We start from the raw sequence: 19,009 nt of genomic DNA on the forward strand, positions 1-19,009 counted from the left end.
GTAATCCAACATGTTTGGGATTTTATGTTTTGTTTTGGTTTTTGTTCAGACAGAGTTTCATGTGGTAGCCTGAGATAGCCTTGAGCTCTGCACGTAGTCAAGGATGACCCCACAATCCTGCTTCTCCCGTCTCCCCTTCTCGAGTGCTGGACTATAGCACCACAACTGGCTTGGTTTGTAATCCAATTCTACGTTACTTACTCTGTTACTCAAAATATCCCAGTAGTGAGATGGTTTACTGGGTAAAGTGCTCCATGTACAAGCGTGAGGTGAACTGGGGGCCCTGGACCCCATGTAAAAGCCAGGTACAGAAGAGGTATACATCTGCAAACCCAGCACTGGGAGATGGAAACAGGCAGGTCTCTAGAGCTCACTGACTAGCCCGTGTAGCAGAAATGGCAAGCTCCAGGTTCAATGAGAGACCGTGTCTCAATATACAAACAAACAAATAAAATAAGTAAATAAATAAATAAATAATAAGATAGTGGTAGATAAAGACACTCAATATAACTTTCCGGCTTGCACACATGTGTACCCAGGTACATGCACATGGATACACACCTGTGCACACACACGCACTCACACACACAATAACGAGTTTCATCATGGTGTTTTCATGCCTGTATCCAACATGCTTCTATCATGTCTAGTTCCATGACTATGAAGTCCTGCAATGTGTTGCTTATCGTTACTCTCCCCACCTGCCGCTCTGCGGGGACTGTGACACAGCTAAAAACACAGACGTCGTCGTCGGGACCAGTCCCTTGACTTGAGTCCTGGCTTCATTACTCACCAGCCACGTGACTTGGCTCCACACGTTCAATCACCCATGCTTCAGTTTCTTTGCGTCCCCATACAGTTGTGCCCAGGAGGCGGAGGCAGGTGGATAGCCACAGATCCAAAGCCAGACTGGATCATACAGTGAGTTCCAGGACAGCCTGGGTTAGAGAATGAGATGCTTTTTCTTGTCTCAAAAAAATAAAAAGAGTCTAGCCCTGACTAAATGAGCGTATACAAGTTGAGCACATAAAGTCGTGCCCTGCTCACAGTGAAGTGCTCAATAATTAACTTTGTAAAAAAAAAGTCTCCATCAGATTTATTTGACAAAAATAATCAATAGCCAACGGGAGCCTGATGACTAAGTTTTAAAGGTGTTTGTAAATATTCAGGAATCGTTATACGGCATAAAGGAAAATCATCCCAGTATGGAAAAAAAATCCGTTCATTTAATATTTATTCTCCAAGGGTGAGTGCGTGCCTCTGTGGCAAGTCTTTTAGCCATAGCTTCCCCACACTGCACCCCTGCCCTTCATGTGGAATGCGGTAGGGGCTGCTTTCACTCCCTCTTACCAATATCATTTTTTCTTCTGCTGCGCATATCTTCTTTATGCTTGAAACCTGAATTTTTTTAAAAAAATTTACGTCAAGTCGGATCTTCCTTTGGTTGTGAAGTTTTCGTTTTACTCTGTAGCAGTCCATCATTTTAATACTCCCAGTGAGAAAGCCGTGCGGCAGTGTTGGTATGCAGCTTTGGCATTTTAGGAATATTTTAAATCTCTGAAGTGACAGTTCCTTTAAAAATGGAAAAATATCTGAAATATTTAAGCTTGACAAAGATACAAACGATGTGTTCTGAACCCATCATTTATACTTATCTCTCTGGGACACTCTGCAAGTTCTGTAGGCAGCCTGTGCGACTTCCTTTGAAATGCAAGGCCATTGGTGCACAGGTAAATGAGGTCTTACATAGTCGGGAAAATTTAAAATATTTTGGAATCTGGAGAGGACATTTAGAAAACCCTCTTAACCAAAGAAGGAAGGTGGAGTGTCTTAAGTTTGGTTTCTATTGCTGTGATAAAACACCAAGACCAAAAGCAACTTGGGGAGGAAAAGGTTTGTTTCAGTTTTCCGTTTAGAATGAGTGAAATGTGGGCAGGAGTTTAAGGCAGGAACAAAAGCAGAGCCCACGAGGGCGTGCTGCTCACTGGCTTGCTCTCCGTGGCCCGCTCAGCCTGCTTTCTGATACCATCCGGCACCGCCTGCCTGCTCAGGGGTGGCGCTGCCCACCTTGGGTCGGATCTTTCCACATCAATTACCACACAAGAAAATGCCCCACAGACCCCCCTCCTGGGCAGTCTCAGGGAGGCATTTTCTCAGTAAGGATTCCCTCTTCCAAGATGACGCTATCTGGAGGTAAGCTGGCAAAACAACCAACCACCATGTGGATCTTATTCTAGAAAAGCTAAAGGCCATGGTTAAATACGTATTCTGACTCTCTTTCCCCAAATCGTCTAGTGTGATAACCTAGGCCTGTGACGAGGCATTTTAAACAATGATTCCAACTGAGGCATTTTAAACAATGATTCCAACTGACTTCTAACCAGGCAAATGTGGGGAAACTGATACAATCTAAGACCTGATTCTCTACGAGGAAACTAAGGCCCGGGGGGAAGATGATCCACCCATCCCTTATGCATTAAGCCCCTAACTTTCTATAAGAACAATAGGACTGTACCCGAGAACTGGGACACTACACTGAGCTGTACATTGCTGGTGGGGTTAAAATTGGCACAACTCTTCTGGCAGATAGTTAGGCAATACATGTTATAGTCCTAAATGTCCTTATTTATTTGACTCAGTAACTTAGGATGGAAAAGGCATTTATTAAAAACAAAACAAAAACAAAAACCTCTTTAACATTTGTTTGTTTATTTGTGTGTATGCATGTGCATGCAAGATCAGGTCTATGGAGGTCAGAGATCAACTCAAGGGAGTTGGTTTTCTCCTTATAGCACCAAATTCAAGTCATCAAGCTTGCCACCAAGTGCCTGGACCTGGTGAGACATCTGTCCAGCCCACGAAATTGTCGCATTGACCACTTGCATCAGAAGCACCCGGGGTTGCTGTGGACGATGCCGACCTCAAGGGCTCCACTTGGATCAGCTGGAGCAGATTCTCTGCGTGTGGCATTTGGCAATCTGCATTGGTAGAATTTCGCCATGAAACGTAAATGTTCACTAAGGGTTAGAAAATGCTGTCCTCACAGGTGATCCAAGCCTTAAAAGAAGGGTAACAACATAGAGGGGTACCCGGAGCGGATATCAGAGTCCACCTGTGTGGGGAATGAGATAACCAGGGTAAAGAGGGATTTCCTAGAGAAGAGCTTTGTGTAGAGCATCAGAACCCAAGAAGATGACAGGATGAGGGGACAGGATGCCCTGGTGTGGGGAGTTTGAGGTCGAGGGGTGGAGGGGACCCCTGTGCAGGGGTGAGGAAGGTTTTGATGAGGGAGTTGACCTGAGTAAGGAGGACATCTGGGTGAGTGAAGGGAAGTGAGTTCTGGGAGACGGTTCTACACAGAGGCATTGATGCAGGGGTAAGTGCATTAGGGTGAGGAGGGCCAGTTTCCCACTGCTGGAGAAGGGGTTCCAAACGTGGGAAAAACAGAAGTGCGCTGGTGCTGAGCCTTGGGTTTGAAGTAAAAGAACTCTGTGGTTTAGACAGACAGACAGACAGACAGGCCTGCAGACACATCTAAACACGACTGCATCCACCTGACTGTCCAGCCCTTCTGTCTAAATATTTTTTCCTTCTAGAGGAACCAGAGTCCTTAGAGAAATAGGTGATGTCAGCTTTGGGATGGAGGAACTGAAGAGGAGTGTATTTGTTACTTTTCTAGCTGCTGTGACCCAGTGACTGTCAGGAAGGTGGGGTGGGGTGGGGTTTGCTCTCTGACTTACAGTTTGAGGGAATAGAGTCCATCTCGGAAGAGACGGCAGGGTAGCAGGAGTGTGAGGCGGAAGGCCATGTTGCACCAACAGTCAGGAAGCAGGGAAGAAACAGAAAGTGCCATCCGTCCCACCGTACCCCATCTCCACCCCACCCCCCACTGCTTCCTCCGGTAAGGTTCTACTTGCTACATGGTCTAAAACCTTTTGAAACAGTGCCACAAAGCGGGGGTCCAAGTCTGTAGGGGGCATCTCACATTCAAAGTACAGGGAGCCTGGACCCGTTCTCATTATTTGAAGCAGGGAGATCCCACTCCACCCGCCTCAAATGTGAGTGGAGCCTTCTGGTGGAAGCCCAGATAATGGACATGGAAGAAGGAAACTGTTGAACACTTGTCTTCACTCTTGTTGACAAGCTCATCTTTCCTATTTCTGAAGCGTTCCTTCACTGATGTTAGAACCCACTTGCAGCTGGGCGGTGGTGGCACAAGCCTTTAATCCCAGCACTCAGGAGGCAGGAAGATCTCTGTGAGTTAAGGCTAGCCTGGTCTACACAGAGAGTTCCAGGACAGCAAGGGTTACCTAGAAGGATCCTGTCTTGAAAATAAGACAAGACATGAGATCGAGTCTGTGAGTCTGTTTGTTGTTCATTGGAGCATGGGTCACGCTGGCTAATCTGTGAGCTCCGGGACACTCTCCTGCCTCTGCCTCCCACCACCAATAAGAGCATTGTGAGCGTGTGAGTACAGACATGTGCCGGGCTTTGTGTGGGATCTGGGGATTCAAACTCAGGTCCTTTTGAATGCATGACAAGGGCCTTACCCAATGAGCATCTCCCTAGCTTCTACAATCACATTTTTTTTTTTTCCTGGGGAGCGGGGAGTTGTTTGAGATAAGCTCTGTGTAGCTTTGGAGCCTTTCCTGGAACTCACTCTGTAGCCCAGGCTGGCCTCGAACTCACAGAGATCCACCTGGATCTGCCTCCCGAGTGCTGGGATTAAAGGAGTGCACCACCACCGCCTGGTTCACAATTTTTTTTTAAAGAGGTTGTTTTTCCATACGGAGGAAAAGCTGCAAATTTAGCCTGGTAAATATGAAAAGAGAATGCCGCATTATGTCTACCCCAGAGTATGCACATGGATCTTCTGACAGCCTTACACAAGCTTGTGACATCTGAGCAGCTTTTCTTTGTAAGATGACGTTCGTTTTCAGCTTTCAATGGAGGTGAGGGTTCAAATGTAGGGTTCTCTGGGTGCTAGGCAAGTACTTTACCATTGAACCACACTCCCCACTGAGACAGGGATCCTTGGTAATCACAGAGCTTGCTCAGTGGGTTCTCCTATGAGTGGTTAAGGTAAAGCCATTATCTGGCTGGTGTCGCTTACTATGGAGTCAAAATGACTGTTTTGGCCTAAGGTGTTGGTACAATAATTAACTAGAAGAGAAGTGGTTAGTTATGGTAATGAGAAATTCCAGTTTGGCCCAGCACTGGGAATTTTTAAAGATCTACATACTTAGCTTCTGAAAGCCATTTTAGATGCTCAAGTTTAGGAAATGTGGATTAGGTTACCTATTGATAATAACTAAATACATTATTTAACTAGCTTGGTTGCACAAGAGTAAAAAAAAAAAAAACTCATAAGTTTGATTCAGAAAAAAAAGGGGGGTGAGCATATCCTTTTTATTTAGAATTTCCGTTTATATAATCCTTGATCTCCTTGAGAAAACAAGGAATATTAAAATATTGAAACCAGTTCATCTTGCCTTACACAGAGTCAATTCACTAGCAGAACAGTGAAGGCTGGGCACAATGGTTCATTCGAAGTCGGTTTCCACACTAGCAACTAATTCTTACACACCTCACTGGAAGTGGAGGCCATAAAGAAATAAACAAAATCGTATCACATTACCGAAGAGGTCCAGGCCAAGAATAGGATTATGGACAAGCTACTTAATTCCGTTCCACTCACATTACTTCCTCCTCAAGACTCAATCCCGTAGCTTCAGCAATCTACAGACTTGCAGCAGGTATTCGAAGTCCTGACCTTTTCAATGAGCTTCTACCTTCTTTGCCAAGTATCTCTAATTTCTAAACTCAAATCCTGTATCAGATTCCCCTGGGGACTTCCTCATCTCCCCTCATCCGCAGTTCTGGGTTTCTTTCAACTGCCTACAAACTTGGACGCATCCCAGATTCCTCCTTCCAGTCTCCACTCACCTCTCCCGTCTTAATCTAATCAGTTGCAAATTCTTGCCAGGCCGTTCCTTTGCATCCCCCAGAGCCTTCTTTCTAATCCTAGCTCGTGTCTATCTCAAATGTGCACTATCGCCGTGACCTCCCTAACTGGACGGCTCCAGCCAGTCTTGGGTTCCTTCATGCCAGGTGCATTTTTGAACTGGGCTTGTCCATTTTGGTATCACATCTTGTGCCCTGATCTTTCTCATGATCATTTGCCTCCTCTTTTTTTTTTTTTTTGTTTTTTTGTTTTTTGTTTTTTCGAGACAGGGTTTCTCTGTGTAGCTTTGCGCCTTTCCTGGAACTCACTCTGTAGCCCAGGCTGGCCTCGAACTCACAGAGATCCGCCAGCCTCTGCCTCCCGAGTGCTGGGATTAAGGGCGTGCGCCACCACCGCCCGGCCTGCCTCCTCTTTGATTCCGTGATGGGCTCTCCCTCACCGTTCCACTCTCATAACAATCTCCCTCCACTAAGGGCTGTGCTGCTCTTCTGACATGGAGCTGTAGTGTTTAGGAGACTTAGGGTCTTTGCCTTTTCTGTCCCCAACCCCAACAGCATTATAATGCCACTGAAGTCACCCAGCAAGTGTCCCTTTGCCTCTTGATTCTTCCTCTGCTTATTGTAGCTGGGGCCACTTTCCTTTTAGATAAGGACGTACGATGTGCTTATCTGATGCTTTTAAAATACTTGCTGGATATAAACAGTTACTGACGGCCGCCAGTGGGCTTTCCTGGTTTCATTAGTATCAGGTAACTTCCAGTACACATCCTTGTACACCTTCGGGTACTTTAGACTCCATAGGCAGATATCGCCGCAGTGGGGTTGCCGGATTCAAATTATGCCGATTTCCAACTGGGGTGGGGTGACAATTTTTGAAGTATTTTAATATTTATCTATGTGCTCCCTTATTTAGTGTGTGTATGTGTATATACGCATATACGCACATTCCTGTGTGTGAAAGTGGGCACGTGTGTGGAGGTCAGAGGTCAATCGCAGGCCTAGGTCTAGGTCTTTTATCTTATGTGAGACCGTCTTCTTGTTTTTCTGCTATGTAGGCCGGGCTGACCGGTCCAAGAGCCTCCCCTCTGATCTCTTAGGAGTGCTGGGGTTACAGATGTTCAAGGCCGATAGCTCTGTCCTTGGCTTTTAAGAAGATGCTGTGCGTTCGGACCCATCTTCACATTTGTGTGGAAGGCACTTCTCCAGACGGGACCATCTCCCCAGCCCTCTTTAAAATGTGCGCTGCCACGTCTGATTTCATATGGCGCTGGAGACCGAGTACTGGGCTATGTCCACCTGGGCTGTATCCCTTTGTGTTTGTGGGGGTTTTGTTTGTTTGCTTGTTTGTTTTTGTTTTGTTTTTGAGACAGAGTCTCATGCAGTCCAAGGTGGTCTTGAACTTACTATGTAGCCAAAGCTGGCCTTCAACTCACCCTCTAAGTTTCTCTTTCTTTCTTTCGTTCTTTCTTTCTTTCTTTCTTTCTTTCTTTCTTTCTTTCTTTCTTTCTTTCTTTCTTTCTTTCTTTCTTTCTTTCTTTCTTGTTTTGTTTTTGAGACAGGGTTTCTCTGTGTAGCTTTGCGCCTTTCCTGGAACTCACTCGGTAGCCCAGGCTGGCTTCTACCTCACAGAGATCCGCCTGGCTCTGCCTCCCGAGTGCTGGGATTAAAGGCGTGCGCCACCACCGCCCGGCAACCTTCTAAGTTTCTTTATTGCACTGCATCCCCACAGACCATTAACTCTCGTGACAACGTAAAAGAGAAAGTGAACGGACCCTTTGGTGGGCAGTTCATGGTAACCTGGCATTCCCCAACGCAGCCTGTACACCTTTCCTTGCCAAGGATCGTCTGAAGCCCAAAGCCAACCGAAATGTGCCCATCCCGGAAAGGGGGTGAGCTGTAAATTTCACAGATGTGACGTTTCATTGCTTAACCCTTAGGGAGTCTCCAAAGGAATTAGATGAAGTCAGAACTTGATCCAAACAGAAAAGGCCCGAGAGCCGAAGCCGTCCTCTCTGTCATTTCAACATTTTTGCCTGCTGTCTCCTGGGCCAACCGTTAGAAGTGAGCCTGTTTCTTCTTGCTTCGAAGTTTTGTTTATTTAGTGTGTCTTTTTGAAGTCTGATGATTAATGGGACAATAAATGCCACCAAACACTCTGAGCCACTTTGGATTCCTCACGGTCGGTCTTTTTTAGAAATTGAATAATATTTAGCCAAAAGCTTACCAAGCTTAGTTATCCTGGGGACCCCTGTGCAGTATTCGTCCCAGGGAAGCAAACTGAACCAACCCTGACACCGGTGTGCACAACTTTTACTTTTGAGTTATAAGGTGCTGACACGCTAGCACAATAAATACTTTCAGATTCTTTAGGGAAAGGGAGAAACTCACTAAGCGAGACTCGAAGGAGGGTGGTTGGTTTTAGTTGCTGATTACATTTTGGCCACGTGAATGGGCCAGTCAGGAGAGAGTGTTAGAATCAGTAGGGCAAGAGGTTAATTTTAGACAAGCTCCCTCTACCCAACAGGATGTCATTCCACTGAGGACTAGAACCTTGACGGACCATCTCTGGATTGATGGGCCGAGGCAGACCACAGATTAGGGAGTGGAATCTTCCCTCAACAAAGCACAAAGCCCAGCTTCCACAGGCCTTGGCCTGGGGAAGACTGAGAAAGATAAAGTGAGATCAAGTTTTTTTCTTGGGAACCTCTGTTTCTCTCTGGTTGTCCTTCCAATTCAGTGCTCCTGGCTTTCCCATTCCTAGGGGATTTCAGATGTCTGCTGGTGCACAAACTGCTTCATTCCGATTCCCAAGATCCCCTCCAGGGATGCCCAGTGCCCTCCTGAAAGCTTGTTTCAAGCCTTCAACTTCTTCCGCAAATGCCCAGACACAGAAAATGTCCCGGCTGACTCCAGATCTCGACAAAATGAGAAGCTGTTACATGAGCAGGTTATTACCTTCTTGTTATATTAGCACGCAGGATTCACACCACCGGCCCGAAGAATGACTGGACTCTGCGGCCTTCCTTCCTAAGCTGTTGCCAATTCCAAAGAATCTGCTTAGGGACCCCGAAGAATACTAATAAGGGTGGTGGCGCCCAGCAGGCTGTAAAGGTTTGGGGGCAGAAAGGCTGAAGGACAAGGGACCTTGCAAGCTCGGTGTCCACTCTACCAGGGCTTTGTCTTCTTAAGAGTCTGACGGCCTGCTCCTACTCAGTGCCGACGAGCACTTAATAGCTGAATAAATAAATGTTTGTGAGAGATCTCCATCTCAGACCGGATGGACCCTTGGTCAAGGAGAGTGTGGTCTCTGCCACCATCCCCAGCCTTCCCCCTCCACTTCTTCCCTTGCCAACCCCTTCTGCCCCCCCCCCCCCCCCCCCCGTCTGGGATCGAGGTGGGGAAGTTCCCGGGACAAACAGCTGGAAGGAAGGGACTAGAATATTGGACGCGGCCATGTCCCTTGGCCTCAAAGCCAGCCAGGGATCGCCAGATGCAGAGAGCCCTGGCCCCGCCGGTGCAGCGCCCCGACGCGGCGGCCGGAGGGAAGGGGGGGGAAGGCGCTGGTGATTCGGATCCCCGGGGCCCCGCGCGTGGCGGCGGCGGGGTGGCCCTGTCGCTTCTTAAGATCCAGCCAGAGGTCCCCGCCCCACCGTGGGCCCTTAGGGCTGACGTGTCGCGGCGCTCACGGGTCGGGGACCCGCCTTTACTTTGCTCCCCGAGGCCCCGCGAGGTCCCCGGTGAGGTCACCGAGGGCCAGAGTCCCAGCAGAGGGCTGGGGAGTTTGTGGATGGGTGGGGGGCGCCGCGGTCCCCGGGACACGCCCCGGACACACTCCCAGCGCTTTTTGCACACTTCCCCACCACCGCCGCCGCCGCCGCCGGGAACCGCCAAAGGCACGGGGGGCGCAGCGTGGGGCGGCGGCGGCGGCGGCGGCGGGGGGGAGTTTCTGTGCCCTCGCTGTTTGTTGGGACTTCTTCCCAGGACAGCACGCCCCACCCTTTCCTCCCGAAAGTCTTGTGGTTTCCCTAGAAGACCGGAGGAGAGAGAGAGAGAGAGAGAGAGAGGTGGAGAAGAGTTTGCAGACTTTTTCTTTCTTTTGCCGTCTTTCTCGTCCTGAAACTCTTAATAAAAAAATCCCTAAAGGGTCTGTCTGGGCCGACGGGAGATAAAAGTCCGGGGTGCTGGAGAGGAGGGAGCAGAGGGGTGCATTCCTTCGCCCTCCCGCCTCCCCACCTGGTCTCCCCGCTTCCTCCCTTCCCCCGCGCGGGGTGTGTGTGCGTGTGTGTGCGTGTGCGTGTGTGTGTGATCAAGCCCCGCGTCCCGCCGAGGCCATCCTCCCCCCCTCCCCGACCCCCACCCCACCCCTTCCCTACCCCCTCCACCCACCCCCCACCCCCCGGCAGCTGCAGGGTTAAGCTCAGGAATGTGGCGGCGAGGAATGTGCATGCAGATGAGGCGGGCGCGGGGCGGGGCCGAGGGGGCGGGGCGCATGCTAATCGCACGCAAATGAGGAGGCGGCCAGCCGCCGCCGCCGGGCCGTTGCCCCGCGGAGCTTCCCGGATCCGAGCCCAGACGGCGTCGGCCGGGGCAGCCTGGGCGCCGCGACCCTCGGCGGCCGCAGGGGGACGGGGAGGAGGAGGAGGAGGAGGAGGAAGAGGCGGAGGCAGCGGCGGCCAGGAGGAGGAGGAGGAGGAGAAGGAGGAGAGCTCGCTCGCCCGTTCCGACGCAGACATGGTGGACTGATCCCCGGGCAGGGCTGAGAGCAGGGATTCCCGAGGCTTTTTCCCCCTCCCGCGCTCCACGCCCCGCGCCCCGCACGCCCCCTGCGCCGGTGCCCGCGTTCCCGCCGCGTCCCCCGCGCCCCGGGTCCCTATGGAGGCGCCGCTCGCCGGCGAGGCCGCCGACCATGCCTAGGAGAGCCGGGAGCGGGCAGCTGCCGCTACCCCGGGGCTGGGAGGAGGCCAGGGACTACGACGGCAAGGTCTTCTACATCGATCACAACACCAGGAGGACCAGCTGGATCGACCCCCGGGACAGGTGGGAAGCCGGGCCCCCCGCCCTCCGGCGAGCCCCGGGGGTGGGGTGGGGTGTGAGGGGAGAGAGAGGACCCGCCTCGGAAGTGTGGCGGCGGCTGTTGTCCGGGAGACCTGGCGGGGCGCCGGGGGGCGTGGGGCGTCGCCGGCCTTGCACCCCTGAGGTCTCTAGGGTTAGGCGCGGGACCGCCGGCCTCAGGCGCGGCTCTGTCTATCTGCCCGCCAGGCGCCCCTTCTCGGGGGCCCCATTGCCCACTGCCTTCCCCCACGCCCCTCCAGGACTTGTAGACACTCCCTGCCCCCAAGGGAAGGGCTGGATTGGTGCTCTGGGCTGGCACCCCAAGTCCAGTTAGCCGGCTCAGGGTAAGGGGTACTCGAGACCTCTGCAGACCTCCCGTGCGCTTTAAAGTTGGTCGCATGGAGGCAGAGGGCACCTTTCGACCTCTGCAAGGCGCTCTGGGCTTGGGGCCTCCCGGAGGCCTAAGTGCACAGTGCGCCACTAGCCATCTGGGCCACCTGTGGCCTCTCTCTAGCCATCCTTGCTTGGCTCCCGAGCTCTGACCGCAAGGTTTTGCTAGGATGTACCCCCAACCATGCCCTAGGTCCCCGAACATGGAGAGGGATCCCAGTCCTGGCTGGACCTTCGTGGCGTTGCCCCTCGGATTTAAAAAAAAAAAAAAACACCAAAACACTGTTTGGGAGTTTTGCTTCTTACTGTTATTCCTTACCTGGTAACTTGGTCAGGTTTCCTTGTTGAAATGGAGTGGGCACTAGCACTGAATGAACCTCGGCTACGGTTAGCGCGGACCCGAGCTTAGCCCGATTTTGCACAGGTCTCTCGGTACAAGCGTTTCGGTCCTTCCTACCTGGAGATCTGAATGAAGCAGCAGACAGACATCAAAGAAGTTCGGGAGTTGGAAGTTTCTGTGGAGTGCTCCCAAGTGTTTTGTCTCCCAACTTTCTTTTCACTCTTAGGAAGAACATTTCTTAGGGTTGAAGTTGCTAGAGGGACCACTAGGAGGGCGTGGTGTGTTGTCACACATCTGTATAAACTCTGCACGTGGGAGGGGAAAGGAGAAGGAAGATCCCGAGTTCAAGACCAGTCTGGGTTATGGGAGACCCTGTTTCAAAAAATAAAAAGAAGAAGAAGAAAAAAAGAATACTAAGGAATACTTTTACCTGTAAATTTGAAAACTGACCTTTAAGGAGCTATTCCTTTTTGTTTTGTTTTATATTTCTAGACTGTCTCATACTGTATGTTGTTCAGGCTGGCGGGCTTGGAAATTATTATGTAGCACAGGCTGGTCCCAAGCTTACAGCAGTCCCCCTGCCTCAGACTCCACAATGCAAGAATTACAGGTGCCAGCCACCATGCTGATTAGTTCCATGCTGTAAGTTTAATATAGCCTCAGGGATGCGCCTGTCCTGTGCAGTTTTATCATTGCTAGAAGGTCTAACTGGCTTTTTGTGCAATGGGGTCTGAGGCAGTTACAGCTTTTTCAGATGCTTTTCCTGTTAAACAGCCCCCCCCCCCTCCAGTGTGAACCGGAAATACTTTTTTACTTGATATTCCCAATCACTCTTTTTCTAGAACTATTTGTATTTGAAAGCTACTAAAGAGCAGTTATAAGAAAGTCCCGGGCGGCATACATTTATGGAACAATCCTTGTTAAATTATCCATGAAGAGACGGGTTTAGATTTCCCTCCTGCTGAGGGAAGACACCTGTACCCAGGCCCCACCTCCCCACAGCCCCACGGGGGCCAGTGCTGGCCGATGAAAGTTAGGACAAGAGCCGGGCCTTCAGTCTCTCCAGGCGCATCAGTTGTCATAAACTTCGTGTCCCAAGCCGGCTGCTTACGCTGTTGTACCTTGAAACTCCTTAACAGATAGCAAACGTCGGTGCCGATGGTGTGCACAACAGCGGTTTGTGAGGCACCTGTATAAATATTGGACTTTTACAGTTGTGCGTCCGGCAGTCCGGCAGTCCGGCACACTCGGATACCCGGAGTCTCAGGTTAGCTGCAGCCCATGCTTGCTCTCTCGAGGCTTTATCCACATCCTCTGCTGCCTCAGCTCCCAAACGTTTCATTACTTCATCTCACTTGCCCACCAGAGAGGATTAGAAGAATAGGCTGGGTGAGGCGAGTGGGAAGCGGAGTTTTAGGACTTGGCTTCCCCGAATCACTGCTTCTTACACAAGCCAGGCGGCCTTTTCCTTTAAACTGGAATGGATCGTCAGTTACTGGGAATGCATTTTTTTTTTCCGGAAAGTGGGAACCAAGAACTATATCGGGGACAAACAGTTTTGACTAAGTTGAATTGTTTTTCCTATTTTCCCCGCAGCTGTTAGGTCTTTAAATACTTGGAGATAGACATTTGAATTACGGGAAATATTTCTGAATTTTGGTACGAGAACTTTAAAAGCAGCCACAGTGACATGCTTTCTTTTCGTGCAACTAAGCAACAGTATGTCTTCCGATATAGTGCTAGAAGCGATTAGAGAAGATATTTGGAGTAACCACTAACTCTTGTTAATTTTGCTACACAGCAAACTTATAGAAAGAGAGATGTTCCCCGGGCCAGTAGGGAGTTCATGGATTCTTCGGCACGATCAGATCACAAATCCTGAAAGAAAAAAGAAAAATGACGGGCGATACTGTGGGTCCTCGGCGGTTTGGGATCTTTAAAGACACTTAACTAAAGTGGTTGGAATGATTTCCCCATTCAGTGTTGTGATTTTCATTCCGTTAAGAGTGAGGATTTCGCTCCTGATAGTTCATCAGAATTGATCTGGTATTTTCTGGTTGGACGGAGAATTATGCTGAGTGAATGGGAAGAGGCTGGGGGATTTTATGGCAGCATACTTCCAATAGTCCAATCCAGGAGTACTAGAGCTAGAGCATGGGGACCGTGTTTTTCAGGTACTTTAAGCTTTTGGAGCTAGGCCACACGATGCCGACTTCGCTGGGATGTATTAGACCTCTTACTGCTCTGTCATGGACTAAGTTGGACTGAGGGTCTGCGTCAACTCTAAACTGTGGATAATGTCACATCCTCATAGGGATGTTTTCCAGCTCATGGGTAGGAATTTGCATTAAAAAAAGTGTATGTATGGGTGTGTTGTCTGTTCCATGAGTGTGTCGTGCCCTTGGAGGCCAGAAGAGAACGTCGAGTCCTGGGGGTTGGAGCTGCTGGCGATTGAGAGCTGTCTTGTTGGTGCTGGGCATTGATCCCTGCCCGGGTTCCTTAGATCAGCCAGTGCCCTTAACTGCTGAACCATCTCCAACCCTCTGTTACCACTCTAACTCAGAGACTGGGCTGTCGTTCTTGGAAACCCTGCTAACAGTACAGACCACATCACATTTACTAGGCTCTGTGAAGGTGATCTCATTTGCTTCTCCCATCCGTTCTCTGAGGTAGGTTTTCTTACCTCACAGTGATAGATGAGGAACCAGAACCAGAGAAGTGTGGAGTCAAGATCTGGTACTAGACAAGGTGACTCTCTAGAGCAGTGGTTCTCAACCTTCCTAGTGCTGTGACCCTTTAATACAGTTTCTCATGTGGTGGTGACCCCCAACCATGACATTATGTCCCTTGCTACCTCATAACTTTAAATTTGCTACTGTTAGGAATCTCAATGTAAACACCAGTGTTTTTAGGTGGTCTTAGGTGACCCCTGTGAAAGGGTCATTCAATCTCTCAAAGGGGTCAAGACCCACAGGTTGAGAACTCTAGAGCCTGTGCCTGGTTCCTTGGCTTCATGGAGGCTTTGCTTCCTGAGGGTGTTATTTTGTGGGTTCTCTCTCCCATGCCCCTCTTATTTTGCTCACCATGAACACGCTTTGAGCACACCAGTTGGTATTTATGGTGGACCATAGATCATGGCCAGATGGGCTGCTGTTGTAGAACACACTACATTCAACACAGAAGAAGGGATGGGAAGGATCCATTGCCTGTTGAGTAAGAGGGCTGGATGAGCAGGCACTGTGGTTTTGCATGCTTCTCATCCTTGTGCTGGATGCCAGCCTGAGGTGCAATAAGTGTTGTCCGGTGAAGCTTGCAGGTTGCCACCCAAAGCAATTTTGGGTTAAGACTGATGGACCCTACCCTGTAGCTTATGACTAGGGTCAGATATAGAGCGATTGTAGCTTCGAAGTGAAAAGAGACTTGTGTGGTGGTGTGTGAACGGAGGAGGAAGAAGCTCTGAGCGCACCCACCATTGATGTCCGAGCAGACTGTCCTTTGCACTCAGTGGGCGCACAATTAGGATCCCAGGAACTCTCTGAATCTCCTTTCCTTTCAAATCGGCCTGAGCAAATGGACCGACCCACTGCGAACATGTAAATTTCTCAAGTCTTAATTCCACGTTACCATAGCCTTATGTGTCCTTGGTGTGTGGTAGATGTGAACTGAATGTTGGTTAGGTCAGTTAATTGAAGGCTAAGAAATCAATGAAAGAATGTAATTTGAGCTACTCTCCTATTTTAGTTTCTTATTGGGCTTTCAAAAAAAAAAAAAAATTATAGCCTGAGCTACCAACAACCGGAGACAATCAATTTTCCAGTTGGATTAGAAATAATGAGAGAAGTGAGCTGCTACATTTCGAAGAATAATATACATATGTGAGTTACTTATTAGAGCAGAAAGCCCACCGTCAGCTCCGCAGTTTTAATTGTACTGCCGTGGTCACAGTTGCTGGATAGTGTCCCATCCCAGCAGGCTCAGCGTCCGGGGGCCTTGATACCGCGAGTTAGCCGAGTGGTTATGGTGTTTGCAGTTGTGGAGGGTGGCAAAGCGTTTGGGCTTTAATCACTCGAGGAAGCGTTTTTAAACCAAGCTATGAGGAGGTCTCCCAAGCATCCCCATGGAAATGTTTCTGGTTGTCAGCACAGTTTGCTCCTCTGCCTGCCAGAGCCAGCCATGCTTGCTTGGAATATTCGAGTGACCCAGGTTTCTCCTGTGATTTTAACGGTCTGCAGTTTTGCAGTTTAATTTCGCTGTGAGAGTCAGGACAATAGTTGGTTTTTTTTTTTTTTCTAGAAAGACTGGTATTTGTAAACACGCGATTTGTGTGGAGCTGCAAATTGTGAGGTTGTCAGAGCTCCAGTCAGCTCCAGTCAGCCACTGTGACATGTGGCCTCCAAGCAAGTGCTGTTTAAATGTAACGAGAGGAAGCCTGGTCCATTTCGAAGTGTGGAAGCTTCCTGCAGGGCCCTGCTGTGCCTGTAAATGGGACTTTCTTCCTTTTCGTGGTAAAATCCTGTAGAAAAGGAGGCTTTCTCAGTGTAGGGTTGTGACCGGCTTCACGCTGCTGATGTGGGAGTTGGTGATACCGTGTATCACCTCATGTGTTGGCTTGAAACCAATGGCAGTCCTGGGTGCCTTGGTCTGCTCTACAGGCCTAAAGTTGAGATTATTTTTATCGTATGTAGGTATGATAAAGGTTTAGTTTGGTAAGTTACCAAACACTAGACACCTATCAGATTTATTTTTTTTATCACTGGTATTACCACTACTACTAATGTATTTATTTTGGAGACAGTCTCTAGCCTAGGTTGGCATTCAACTTTCTGTGTAGTTGGGGGTGACCTTGAATGTCTGGTCCTCCTGCTTCCACTTCCAAGTCTGAAGAAGAAGGAGAAGGAAGAGGAGGAGGAGGAGAACAAGATTGATGATGACGATTGTGTGTATACACGTGGGTGTGATGTGCGTTTGTATGTCTGTGTTTAGTGGTGTGAGTGCACTTGTGTGTGTGTGCACATGAAGGACTAAAATTGATGTTGAGTGTCCTCCTCCATTGCTTTTCAGCAATTCCAGGTAGTCTAGCTAGCTAGAAACTCTTGGGAATCCTGAAGAAGTAGGCTCTGATGCCAGTGAAGGAGTGAACTGGCCAGGAAGAGTGAGGGCCAGCAGTCCAAGAGCAGGCATGTCCTTCTTCCCTGTCCTTCATATAGGCTGCCGCCAAGAGGTGTGGGCCCAGATTTAAGGGGGAACTTTCCACTTGAAAAGACCTGGTTTACGGTGGGTCTCCCCATCTCAAATGATTCAGTCAAGAAAAATCCTTCACTGGTGTACCCAGGCTGCGTTGGGTTTTAGTTCATTCCAGATGTAATCAAGTTGACCACCAAGAATAGCCACCATACCCTGTTTCCGGGTGGTCTTCCGTGTCTACCTGCTTTCTTGTGGGTTCTGGAAATCCAATCTCTGGTCCTCACATTTGCACAGCAAGTTATGTTTACCCTCTCAGCTCTCTCCCACGTCCCTTTCTATTGGTTTCAAATTGTAATGCGTGACGACAGACAGACAGACAGACAGACAGACAGACACACACACACACACACACACACACACACAGTCTTGGATATCACAGCCTCAGTGTGGAGGTCAGAGGACAAGATTTGTGAGTCTGTTCTCTTCTCCCATGGTGGGAGCGGACTCTGATCATCAGGCGTGATTCTCTGGCCATCTCATTGGTCCATTGAATTTTCTCTGTGGGACAGAACCTCTCTCTGTTAGCTCATCTGCTCTGACCCCTTGATTCTGCTACTTCACCTTCCCTAATGCCGTGAGTGCAGGTCTGTACCACCTTACCTGGCCTTAGAAAACTTGTAAAAACAGGCGGATCTCTGTGAGTTCGAGGCCGGCATGGTCTACAGAGCGAGATCCAGGAAAGGCGCAAAGATACACAGAGAAACCCTGTCTCGAAAAACCAAAAAAAAAAAAAAAAAAAAGAAAAGAAAAGAAAAGAAAACTTGTAAAAAGAATCTTACATAGGAATATCAGAAAAACAGCCAACAAAAAAATTACCAAAATTTAAAGGCACAATAGCGATTCATTGTAGGAGGTATAAATATAGTATTATGTCTTGATATATGGAAATACTAGGTTTTTAAATTTGTGTGTGTGTGAGATGCATGTGTGTTTGTGTAGATATGCATGAACGTACGTGTGTGTGTGTGTGTGTGTGTGTGTGTAGGCTAGAGGGCAACTCTGGCTGTTATCCCAGAAACACCATCCACTTCCTGTTGAGGCAGAGTCTCTGGGCTGGCCTGAAGCTCAGTAGTTAGGCTGGATGGAGTGGGCTCTGAGTCCCAGGGATCCTGCTGCTCTGCTTCCTTAGGGCTGAGATTATACATGTATAACACATACAGCATTTTACCTGGTGTGCTGGATAGATTTATGTCAGTCCTCTGAGAGGAGGGAACCTCAATGAAGAAAAAACGTCTCCATGAGACGGGGCTGTAGGCAAGCCTGTAGGTCATTTTCCTAATTAGTGATTGATGGGGGAAGGGCCCAGCCTACTGTGGGTGGTGCCATGCCTGGGCTGGTGGTCCTGGGTGCTATAAGAAAATAGGCTGAGCAAACCATGGGGAGCAAGTCAGTCAGCAGCACCCCTCTGTTGAAGAAAAATTGTCCGTACAGACATTCCACTGTGCCAATAAAGCAATCTTGAATCTAGGACAGAGTTAGTGATTGGCTGACCGGGATTAGCCATAAAGTTCTTGGAGGACTTTGCAGGGCAGATAGAGAGGGCAGGAAGGGACTCAGGAGGAGTTGGGCAGGGGGCAGTTTCTGGCACTGGAGGTTCCGGCGAATGTGGAGAGAGGATCTGCCAATTGCTCTGCTTTCCTTGGATTCTTCGGGTCTTTAATTTCTGACTCCCGAGTTTTTATTATACTAGAAGAAATGAGGTAATAATTTCATCAAGCAGATACACTCCTCCACGGCCCCTGCATCAGCTGCTGCCTCAAGGTCCCTGCCCTGCCTGAGTTCCTGTGCTGACTTCCTCCAGTGACGAACAGTGGTCTGGAAGTGTAAGCTGAACGAACCCTTTCCTGCCTGAGTTTCTTTGGTCATGGTGTTTCCTCACAGCAGTAGTAACCCTAACCAAGACACGTGGGTTCTGACCATTGAACTCAGGATCTGTTGCTTGCAATGCAAGTGAAGTACTGATTGAGCTATTCTTTAAAATATTAATATAAATATATTTATATCAAATGTAATATAAAA

The 19,009-nt window shown here is 49.1% G+C and overlaps 1 protein-coding gene across 1 annotated transcript in view; it reads left to right on the forward strand.

The window, feature by feature from the left end:
* The first annotated feature begins 10,563 nt into the window (after positions 1 to 10,563).
* Wwc2 (WW and C2 domain containing 2) overlaps positions 10,564 to 19,009 on the forward strand; it is a 178,546-nt gene continuing 170,100 nt past the window's right edge. Inside the window, exon 1 of the mRNA XM_006970956.4 lies at positions 10,564 to 11,001. Within this exon, the coding sequence (XP_006971018.2) occupies positions 10,871 to 11,001 (131 nt within the window). The 5' untranslated portion in view covers positions 10,564 to 10,870. The remainder of the gene's footprint in view (positions 11,002 to 19,009) is intronic.

Source organism: Peromyscus maniculatus, chromosome 17, assembly GCF_049852395.1.
Source record: "Peromyscus maniculatus bairdii isolate BWxNUB_F1_BW_parent chromosome 17, HU_Pman_BW_mat_3.1, whole genome shotgun sequence".
NCBI classification, from domain to species: Eukaryota; Metazoa; Chordata; class Mammalia; order Rodentia; family Cricetidae; genus Peromyscus; species Peromyscus maniculatus.